At 38.4% G+C, this 12,075-nt stretch overlaps 1 protein-coding gene across 1 annotated transcript in view; it reads right to left on the minus strand.

The window, feature by feature from the left end:
- SEMA3C (semaphorin 3C) overlaps positions 1 to 11,033 on the minus strand; it is a 196,588-nt gene extending 185,555 nt beyond the window's left edge. The window contains exons 1-2 of the mRNA XM_070469942.1: positions 10,698 to 11,033; positions 8,534 to 8,674 (exon numbers count right to left, since the gene is read on the minus strand). Of these exons, the coding sequence (XP_070326043.1) occupies positions 8,534 to 8,636 (103 nt within the window). The 5' untranslated portion in view covers positions 8,637 to 8,674; positions 10,698 to 11,033. The remainder of the gene's footprint in view (positions 1 to 8,533; positions 8,675 to 10,697) is intronic.
- Positions 11,034 to 12,075: the final 1,042 nt, after the last annotated feature.

A 12,075-nucleotide genomic window follows, 5' to 3' on the forward strand; every position in this document is an offset into this window, starting at 1 on the left:
GGAGCAGTGGACTGCTGGGACTCTCTGTGGGGACTGAGGTGTTGGTGAGTGACATTTTCTGTGTTCTCCCCACCACCTGGCTAGTGCCAGCAGGCACAGCACTCTCCTGTGGCTCTGCAACATCTCTGGTATTGGGACTTGCCCTGTGCCCTCCTGCTGCTTTACCACAGCTGGAAGTTGCACTACTGCACCCTTCTGCTTCCTCACTACTGTCAGAGTCTGCAGATTCATCACAACCCCGAGCTCTCCTGCTGGTCCACTAAAGCCAGCAGGTATGCCCAGTCCACACCGAAGATGCACCCTGATCACCTGGCTTGGTGGCCTGGCAAGCTTTTTGGACTGAACCAATCAGAGTCAGTTCTTGGGAGGCTACCACACCCAGGGCATTGAACAGACACAGCATAATGAAACACAACACGTCTTTCTATGAAAAAAAGAAAAAGGAGAGACAGAGAGAGACCTGTTTTCTTGAGTTTCAAGTCTTAGGGGGAGACTTAACATTTGTCACACACTAGAGGCTGTGGAAGTGCTCTCAGGGAAAGTAGGCCAGAGAATGCCATGGTTGTACTCTCCTCTGGCCTCACTTCAGCTAAGTAGTACCTACCAAAAAATAAGTTTATACACTTGTTTGGAGCCCTGAGTTTCGTGACTGTCATCCAGGGGACACCTTCATATCACCTGGTCTGGAGGACAGCAGGGCTTAAAACTGTGGTCCCACAGAGCTGTATATATTTGCATATTTCAAAAGCTGCTACATGCGGGTAGTCTTCCAGTCAGCCTGAAACTAGGTTCCTCCTAAGATCCCTTGCTATGAAACTCTCATAGCCATTGTTACATCCTCATCTATGACCCATCAAGAATGAATCAGACTGCTTAGACAATCACAAGGCTTCCTTAGACAATCACAAGGCTTGCAGAATCTGCCTGAAATGTGGGAGAGCAGGGTTTGATCCCTGGTTTGGGAAGATCTTCTGGAGAAGGGAATGGCAAACCACTCCAGTATGCTGGCCTGGAGAATTTCATGGACAGAGGTTACAGTCCATTGGGTCACAGAGTCAGACACAACTGAGCTAAACACTTTCACATTTTCAGACAATCACAGAAGTTTGAGAGACAAGCAAATGTTAGTTCAAGGTTAAACAATTAAGGTTCATCTCCTACATAAGACCATTTCTTCAATACTGAGGGAGGTAGCTATTTCACATAATACACAGAAACAGAGTCAAGCAAAATGAAGAAACAAGAATATTCTCCAGACAAAGAACAAAATAAAACCTCAGAAAAAAATCTGAATTAAATGGAGACAAGAAATTTATCTGATAAACAGTTCAAAGCACAAGTCATAAAGATGCTCACTGAATTTAGAAGACTGATGAAGACAGTGAGAACTTGAATACAGAAAAGATAATAAGGTACAAAACAAAAGTCTCAGAATTAAAGAATTTAAAAACTGAACTGAAAAATACAGTAGAGGGGTTCAACAGCAGACAAGATGAAAGAGAAGAAAGAATCAGTGATCTGGTGACAGGGCAGTGGAATTCACCCAAACAGGGAAACAAAACAAACAAAAAAAAAAGAAAAGAATTTTAAAAAGTTAAGATAGCTTATGGTACCTGTATGACAACATGAAAAGGAGTACATTTGCTTAACCAGGGTCCCACAAGGACAAGAATGAGAGGAAAGGCAGGAAATTTATTTAAAGAAATAATGGTTGAAAGCTTCCCTTATTTTGGAAACAAACATCCAGATCCAAGAATTCCTGAAAGTTTCAAATAAGAAGAACCCAAGAGATCCACACAATGACACAATGTAATTATACAGTCAAAATTTAAAGATCACAAAAGAATCTTAAAAACAGCAAGAAAGAAAAAAAAAAGCAACCTGTTACATATAACAGGGTCCCTGTAAGACTTATCAGCAGAATTTTCAGCAAAAACTTTCAAGGACAAAAGAGAGTAGCATGATATATTCAAGGTGCTGAAAGGAAAAAAAAAACAACAAAAAACTTAAAACCAGAAATACTCTACCCGACAAGGTTATCATCCTGAACCAAAGGAAAGAAAAAAGTTTTCCAGTCGGGAAAAAACTAAAGGGGTTCACAACCAATAAACTGGCCCTGTAAGAAAACTTAAAGGAACTTCACTAAGCTGAAAAGAAAGGGAACCAACAGGTAACAAGAAAACATATGAAAATAAAAATCTCTCTGGTACGTAAAAGATAAGGAAAAAATCTGAGCATAACAGTAAAGAAAGTCTTCAAAACACAAAGGAAGATACTCTGTAACGGCCTATGTGGGAAAATAATCTAAGGGGGAAAAAAAGAGTAGATATATGTACACCTGTCCCTGATTTAATGCACTCTACAACAGAAACTAATACAATACTGTAAATTAACTGTGATGTGTATGCTGAATGGCTCAGTCATTTCAACTCTTTGTGACCCCATGGACTGTAGCCCGCCAGGCTCCTCTGTCCATGTGATTCTTCAGGCAAGAATACTGGAGTGGGTTGCCATTCTCTCCTCCAGGGAATATTCCTGACCCAGGTATCAAACCTGCATATCCCATGTCTCCTGCATTGACAGATGGATTTTCCAACACTGAGTCACCTGGGAAGCCCTATAAATCAGCTATACGCCAGTAACAATTGGAAGAAAGAGCTATGAAGCAATAAAAAAAGAAAGAAACAGCAACAACAAATGCACAAGGGAAGAGAATAAGGGAAGAAAGGAAGAGAGAACAGCAAGAAAACAATCAGTAATAGAAAAATCATACATACTTATTTAATATTACTTTAAATATAAATGGAATAAATTCTATAATCAAAACACACAGAATGGCTTAATGGATTAAAAACAAGACCCAACTACATGCTTCTTACAAGAGATTGATTTCAGATGTAAGGCATACATACACTAAACGTTAAGGGATGAAAAAAAAGATGTTCTATGCCAACAGAAATCAAAAGAAAGTTGGGGTAGATATATTTATATCAGACAAAATAGACTTTAAAGCAAGAATGTAAAAAATAAAACAAAGATGGTCATTATATGATAAAGGTGTCAAACCAACAAGAAGATATAATATTTGCAATATTTAATCATCCAAAATACGAGTACCTAAATATATAAAGCAAATATTAACAGTCCTAAAGGGAGAAAATGACAGCAATATAATAGGAGAGAATTTTAATATCTCCCTTAAGCAGTGAATAGATCATCCCAACAGAAAATCAACAGAAATCAGTCTTAAACAAAACATTAAACCAGAAAGACTTAACAGATGCATATAGAACATCCTATCTAAAACATCAGAATAAACATTCTTCTCAAGGGCACATGGGATATTTTTTCAGGATAGATCATATTTTAGGTCATATGCATTTAAGAAGACTGAAATCAAATCAAGTATCTTTCTGATCACAATGGTATAAGACTAGAAACCAATTACAAGAAAAATCTGAAAAACAAAAACAAAATTCTGCAAATATGTGGAGATTAAACATGTTACTAAACAACTTGAACACTTAGCAGCTAAACAACAACTAAACAACCAACTGGTCAGTGAAGAAATAAAAAAAAAATTTAAGAAAATATCTTAGGACACATGAAAATGGAAATACAACACACCAAAATCTATCATGCTATGCTACGCTATACTAAGTCACTTCAGTAGTGTCCAACTCTTTGTGACCTCATGGACTGTAGTCCACCAGGCTCCTCTGTCCAGAGGATTCTCCAGACAAGAATACTGGAGTGGGTAGTCATGAAAATCTATCATAAAGGACACCAAACACACACACAAATTATAGGCCAATATCCCAGGTGAACATAGGTGCAAAAATCCTCAACAAAACATCAGCATACAGAATTCAACAATACTTTAACAGAAGCATGCACCATAATCAATTGGGAGTTATTTTAGGGATGTAACAATGGTTCAATACCTGCAAAACAATCATCATGATATACCACCGTATCAAAATGAACGAGAAAAACCAGAAGAACTGATTGTCTCCAACAGAGGCACAAAAAGTATTTGACAAAATTCAACATTCATTTACAAGAAATATTAAATGTGGGAATAGAGGGAACGTCCTTCAACATGCTTGCTCCTTGGAAGAAAATCTATGACAAACCTAGACAGCATATTAAAAAGCAGAGATGTTACTTTGTAAACAAAGGTCCGTAGAGTCAAAGCTATGGTTTTTCCAGTAATCATGTATGGATGTGAGAGTTGGACCATAAAGAAAGCTGAGTGCCAAAGAACTGATGCTTTTGAACTGTGGTGGTGGAGAAGGCTCTCGAGAGTCCCTTGGACTGCAAGGAGATCAAAGCAGTCAATCCTAAAGGAAATCAACCCTGAATATTCACTGGAAGGATTGATGCTAGAGATGAAGGTCTAATACTTTTGGCCACCTGATGTGAAGAGCTGACTCACTGGAAAAGACCATGATGCTGGGAAAGATAGAAGGCAGGAAGAGAAGGGGAAAACAGAGGACAAGATGGTTGGATGGAATCACTGACTCAATGGACATGAGTTTGAGCAAGCTCTGGGAGATAGTGAAGGACAGGAAACCTTGTGAGTTGCAGTCCATGGGGTTGCAAAGAGTCAGACATGACTGAGTGACTGAACATTAACAACTTCAACATAATATTAGCAATCAAAACAAGTTCTGTCTATTTATGTACATAGCCTTGCTTTTCCTTATGAACCTTATTGGTCCTAGAGATTTTCTGGAAAGAATATGACAATAATGTTATGAAATATGAATCCATAAACTACTGGGTTTTTTCAAGAAAAATTCAATTCAAACAAAAATAATTTACACGAATATTTTATTCACTTGAAAAGGTATTTGGCATAAAATTTTATGAAACACAGTATCTAATCGTAATAACAGTTCTTTTAACCAAGATTTATCCAGCGCACATAATTATTTAATAACACCTGAAGTATATTCTCCCCTAGGAGTGACAACCATCTGGTTGACCTTGTGCTAGATCAATAGGGAAGGCAAATCTGTAAATCATTGTTTCCCAAATGCTATCTCTCCATCACTCCACCACCACAAGAAGGGAGAGAATGTGTATGGGAGAAGAGATCTCTTACTGCACACACCTTTAAACTGACTGTGTTTTTAACTGGGCAGTAAGACAAAACTGAAAGGATTCTTCTAATGGGTCACTCAGAAATTTTAAAATATTAATAAATGAAAGAAAGTATATATGTCAACCCTGTACAAAAATTCTATATCTTTAGTAACCTATTCAGTGTGATACTCAGACAAATCATAATATCACTGAGACACTTTAAGTAATAAGAAATTTGAAACAGGATTTCAAGCAGGTACAATTAAATCAGCTAAGAAAATTACTATGACATATTTAACTTATATGCAGAGTACATCATGAGAAACACTGGGCTGGAAGAAGCATAAGCTGGAATCAAGATTGCCGGGAGAAATATCAATAACCTCAGATATGCAGATGACACCACCCTTATGACAGAAAGTGAAGAGGAACTAAAAAGCCTCTTGATGAAAGTGAAAGAGGAGAGTGAAAAAGTTGGCTTAAAGCTGAACATTCAGAAAACTAAGATCATGGCATCTGGTCCCATCACCTCATGGGAAATAGATGGGGAGACAGTGGAAACAGTGGCAGACTTTATTTTTGGGGGCTCCAAAATCACTGCAGATGGTGACTGCAGCCATGAAATTAAAAGACACCTACTCCTTGGAAGGAAAGTTATGATCAACCTAGATAGCATATTAAAAAGCAGAGACATTACTTTGCCAACAAAGGTCCATCTGGTCAAGGCTATGGTTTTTCCAGTGGTCATGGATGTGAGAGTTGGACTGTGAAGAAATCTGAGCACTGAAAAATGGATGCTTTTAAACTATGGTGTTGGAGAAGACTCTTGAGAGTCCCTTGGACTACAAGGAGATCCAACCAGTCCATCCTAAAGGAGATCAGTCCTGGGTGTTCATTGGAAGGACTGATGCTGACGCTGAAACTCCAATACTTTGGCCACCTCATGCGAAGAGTTGATTCATTGGAAAAGACCCTGATGCTGGGAGAGATTGGGGGCAGAAGGAAAAGGGGACGGCAGAGGATGAGATGGCTGGATGGCATCACCGACTCGGTGGACATGGGTTTGAGTAAACTCCGGGAGTTGGTGATGGACAGGGAGGCCTGGCGTGCTGCGATTCATGGGGTCGCAAAGAGTCAGACACAACTGAGCCACTGAACTGAACTGAATGATTAAAATTAATACATTTTAAACAACTGGTTTTGCTCAAGATACTTTTCTTATTACATAGTTCATTTTTGGAGGTTTTTTTGTTATTAATTTAGAAATCATGGGATTTCATTATCCTTGTTGATATAACTTTTTAAAACAGTATCCAAATTAAGTGAATTCTATCTAGTTATTTCCAAGTAAGACTCTTGGGAAGAATAAAATAGGAATTATAAGATTTTCAGATAATTAACTTATCTAATCATGCTGTATTCTGCATATGTTATAAATTAAGTTTTATTCTATAAGAACTTTTTTAAATTTCAGAGCACTTAAAATTTTAGATATGCAGTATTTTAAAAAGTCCATCAACTTCCAGTCATGTTGTAGACAGTGGTCATTATTCTATACAATACTGAAGTCTGGTTTTAAAAGACTGTATTACTTAGTTTCCTCTTTAAAAGATAAAATGTAACTGTCTTTTCAAAAACAGACTTGATGAACTATTTCTAGTGACAAACTTGTTTTTAACAGTTACATATTCAAGCTCAAGTTTCAGTTTAAAACTTTTTAGTTAGTTTTGGTGTAATGGAAAGCAGGTTTAGATACCTAATCTATGTGATCACTTCATCTTCCTGTGCATGCATGCATTCTAAGTCACTTCAGTCGTGTCCGACTCTGTGTGACCCCGTGGACAGCAGCCCACCAGGCTCCTCTGTCCACGGAACTCTCTAGGCAAGAACACTGGAGTGGGTTGCCATGTCGTCTTCCTATACACTGAGAGGAATATAGAAAACAGGGAGGGGACTGCACTGCTCCTCAATGCCTTTACTTTTTACTTGATTAGGTAATTCATAGCCCTAGGCCTTCCCTGGTGGCTCAGTGGTGAAGAATCCACCTGCAATGCAGGAGATGCAGGTTCGATCCCTGGGTCTGGAAGATCCCCTGGGGAAGGAAATGGCAACCTACTTCAGCATTCTTGCCTGGGAAATCTCACAGACAGAGGAGCCTGTGGGCTATAGTCCATGGGGTTGTAAAAAAGTCAGAAACAACTTAGTGAGTAAACAACAACAACAATTCACAGTTTTCATCCTGGGAGAAGAGGTGAAAGCAGCCAGTAAGATGTGTTAGTAATTTAAAAAAAAAAAACATTTCAAAAGGTCTTTTTTCTTCCCAACTTAACTTAATAGCCATGGGTTCTTGGGGGGAATGGCTACTTCAGAAGCTAAGGAAACAATTAGAAGCTCACACACTCTTAAGTTCCAAATAAGGATCCTTCAGTGCTTGTGATGATTCTGGGGAAAGCACTGGTGATTTAAGAAACTAAGAAAAAAGATGGCCATTTGAGTCATAAGTGTCAGTCATACTGCTGTTTCAAATGGAAAATAACAGAGTTTCAAAGGCACACGGCTATATAAGGCCTGAGAGTATACTGCTTCTCAAATGAATGAAAATGTGCCCAGTGACACTAACGTTTATGCAGAGATAAAGCTGAAAGGAGCAATAAAAATATAAATGACTCTGACTGGCAAGAGATGATCTTCCTGATCTTCCTTCTCTTATTCCATTTGTCCAATTATTTTGGGTTACGTGATGACCAAAATCATCCAAGTCTTTTGAATTATATACATTAAAGCTCATGCACACATTTGGCAAACCATTCCCTCAGAGGACCTTAACATGCCTTTCATGTTCGTGAATATTTGAAATCACACTTGTTTTCCTAAGCTTCTGAAGAGAGCATCTGCATACAATAGCAATCAAAAACATATTATTTTAGGTCCTTTTCAATTAATTAGGAGACTTTGCCAACCTCAGGATCTCCTCATGGAAATAGAAGAACACCATTAGAACAATGTATGGAGAGACCCAGTTTTTAGTTTAAGGCTCAAAATGTATTAGAAAAAATTTCAATAATTAAAGCTGCATAGCTCTTTCTATTGATGAGAAGTACCATATAAGGGGTGTTCCTCATCAAAGTTCAGTGACCACTAAGCTTAAAGATCTTAGGCTTTGAATTCTTCACCATCTCCTCATGCATGTACATGTAAACACAGAAGAAACTTCAAAAAGGGCAGAATCCATTTCAAACATTTTCATAAACAAATGAAATAGAGAGTTTTGTCTGTTAATCAATAGTTTAAAACAGCCACATCATTCAAAAAGCAATCCAGTAGACATTTTCTAATGCTAATCAATACTCAATTATTATTTTACTCTCTTTACTAATTTTTGTATCTGGATTAAGAAAAAAAAAAGACTTCAACATTTTTCTCAGATTATCAACTTTCTTACCATCAAATGTTAAGTAAACTCTTGCTTGGGGCTGAGACGATCCTTTCACATAGGTAGAACAAACAAATACTCCAACCAAGATGCAAACTGCCTGGAATGCCATTTCTTCAGATTTGCAAGTTAATATCCAAGGGAAAATACCTTTATAATAAAGATAATAAGTTGTTATATTTTACTTCACATTTTAGGAGCACACACCCACCCATACACACAAAACCAGCAATCTAGACAGCACCTTATTCACAAAAGACATATCTGAACTTTTAGAGTTATGCAAACAGTAGGAGGTGCTGTGACTTTCTGCCTTACATATGAAAATTCGGATTTGATTTCATTTGTGTCTGGAAGTCTGTTAAAAGTGAAGTTATTTCATCATCCAGCAAAATAATGTAAATATTAAGCAAAGCAGCCAGGAAAATGTTGTCAATTCCCAAAGGAAAAACCAATATTTAAACTTGTTATTCTCTTTAAAGAACAACAACAAAAAAACACATTACATTGAAAAGACTTGAGAATGGTGCCAATAGGTATTAACAGATGGAAACTTCTCTTTCTACATAAATATAGTAGCAGTAGAAAAATCTCACATAAAATTTCACTTCCACACACTTACTAGCTCTTTGGAGCAACCATCTCTGAAATGATATTTCTACACAAAAATCTACCAGTGCTCAATTCCTGATCACTTATATCACTGGAATTAGTTATCTGCCAGTTTATACAGATGACCATACAGCTGTTAAATGATGTAGATGAGGTAACCATGAATTTGTGCCAAATTCAAACCAATGACTTAGTGGTGAGCAATCCAGTGAACCTCAACGCTTTTTTAAAATAAATCAACAAGAAAGTGGGCTGTCAAAATTTCAAAAGATAAATCAGAAAGACAGGTGTTACTGTTTAAACCATATCTATATAATTGTTACATGTTATTAACTAATGTCTGAACACTAGAGATCATGTAATGAGTAATATCAAATCTATAGGAGCTCCAGTAGCCACAATATGCAAAATAAACTCAGGACTAATAAAAAAAAAATCATTTTGAGTCTAACACAATTATACAATGAGATGACATGACAGAGTTTAATCTATTTTTACAGGTTACAACAATACTGATCTTCAATATTATGTGGCTTTTAAAATTAAAATCTCATTGTTTTAAAATTAAAATCTGTATTGTTATTCAATAAAGAAATGCCACTAAAATTTGAAAAGTAATACAGTACAGAAGCAATAAAGAAGCTTCAGTAATACAGAAGCAAAGGAACAATTAAACTGAACATGCCACTGTGAACAAAACTTACACTGATTTCTTAGGTGGTACATATAAGGTAGAAAAAAATTCTATGCTTCTTTTACCACACAGATGGAGGGAACCCTAGAGATGTTTGTGTTGGTAATTTTCAAAAGAAACACTTTCTTCCTGCTTCCACAACCTCTTCACCTTGTCATCCTTAAATTAACTTGAAAGAAAACCGATTTTATAGGGTGATTTTCCCTTAGTAATTTGCTCCCTGGTTTTGTTGACTTTATAGTTAAATTTCACTCCCCCCAAATATATAAATATGCCTAACCTTTGTCTCTGTATTAAGCAGGCTAATAATTACACATTTTAAAATTACTGCTATTATCAATATCTTATCTGATATGTCCCCATGAAAGCAACATACGCCACAAATTGCAAAAAATAACATTGGAAATGAAATGACAGGTCAAGTGGAGTGAGTATAAAGAGCAACGTGATTTCAAGCCATCCAGAGATGAGAAGTGAGGGAAAGTCAAGTATCTTATACATGCCCCCGCCCCTCATATTTTAGGACTTCTTCCCTTTAACTCAAACACTTAAGACACGATGCTTATTGTTTTCACTTGTAATGACTGAACACTACTAACACGTAATAAAAGGCCTCTTATAAAATTCTCTCCAGTAATTTTGCCTTAGAAGGCAGGGATACTCAACTTTAAACCCTCCGCAGGTGTCATAACCTAAAAAAACAATTCCAGTCAGGCTCTCTGCAAGGGAAACACTTCCATGACAAACTACACGCGCTCTTAAGCAAACGTCCAGATTTGAGAACACGGATGTGTGAAAAGTCTATACACAGATCCAAAGTTGTGTTTTGCTAAATTTGTAATGCTGAAAACAAGGAATCCAGCTTACCGAGGCGGAAAGAGATCAGCGCGGAAACGTCGTCAATGCGCTACAGGTTTGGCTCCTCGTTTCTAGCCCTTTCCCCAAAAGACCGTAATTTCTAGGGTGTCCCAGCGATGAAATTCTTTCTTTCCTGCCTTCTGAGTTCCTTTGTAAAGGAATCCTCAGCGTTGAAGCGGCGCGGCACCCGGAGCCGTGCTCCGCGTCGCTCAATCAAGCACTCGGGAGTGAATGGAAAGTGGCCGGCGCAAGGGGCGAGCGCTCGGGTGTCCGATTACAGCTACGCGGCGCGCGGCTCCGGCGGCTCCGGCTGCCCCGGCGCGCCGCCCAGCCAGCTCACATCACCCGCCCAGCGCGCTCGGCCGCATCTCCACCGGCCGCGAGGCCCCACCCAGAGCGCGCCCGCGGGAGGGTGGCAGGCAGCCGCCAGGGCGGGGCCGACCCCGGGACAAGCTGCCCTCGAGATCCAGGAATGCGCTGCAGCAGGCTAGGGGGCCAACTAAACAACTCTGCTCCTTTCTCACTCCGCGGTGGAGTGAGCAACTTACAGGGTGTTCCAAGGGTTTTGTTTGTTACCGGCTGCTCTGGGAAGGCATTCAGGATTAAGCTTGGCCTTAAATATCAAAGTGCAAAGCAGTTTTGGCCAGAAAAGGATCACAGCATCCTTTTAAGGCAAATAGATGGGGTTTTAAAAGGCATGAGTCTCGTCCTTTTCCTGTAGAACATTTTCTAAAACCGGTCGACATAAAACAGTCTCATCGCAGAAGTTTATCCTTTTAATGGGTATTGTTTCCTATTGTGCTTCCTTAATGTCCCCAAAGCAGTAACTTTGTCGACCTCTCCACGTTCACTCATATACAATACCCTACCTTCCGGGATACTCCCAAAACATAATTACAAGAAATTATTTCACAGTTGTATAGAGGAAGCCTGTTTTGAATTATGCCAACAGATAGAGGTTTACGAACCTAGACGTCAAGGGTATATATTTCCAGCACTACCTTCAGGTAACCTTGTTAAATTCCGGAACTAACGTTGATGTTTAAGTGAAAATTATTTCTCTGCATCACAAATAACTAGATATTTGTACTTGGGGAGAAATGAGCTTCCACCTCCATAAAATGTGCAGGTACTTGCTTAAAAATCACTGTGAGCTAAAGCCCAGTAGATGTCACTATACAGAGAGAACATGGAGTGTAATTTCTCCACCGTGTTTCTTATAATTTTCTTTATGAAGTAAGTTAGATCACTAAAGTTTTATAAACTATCAGAAAATACTTCTGAGAGTGCAAAATCTTTGATGGAGTGGGACAGCTGAGCTAAACCTCACTAGGAGGAAGAGAAGCAGTAATTAAGAAAAATCTTTCATGTATCTAAGCACCACTTC

This window comes from Odocoileus virginianus, chromosome 1, assembly GCF_023699985.2.
Source record: "Odocoileus virginianus isolate 20LAN1187 ecotype Illinois chromosome 1, Ovbor_1.2, whole genome shotgun sequence".
NCBI classification, from domain to species: Eukaryota; Metazoa; Chordata; class Mammalia; order Artiodactyla; family Cervidae; genus Odocoileus; species Odocoileus virginianus.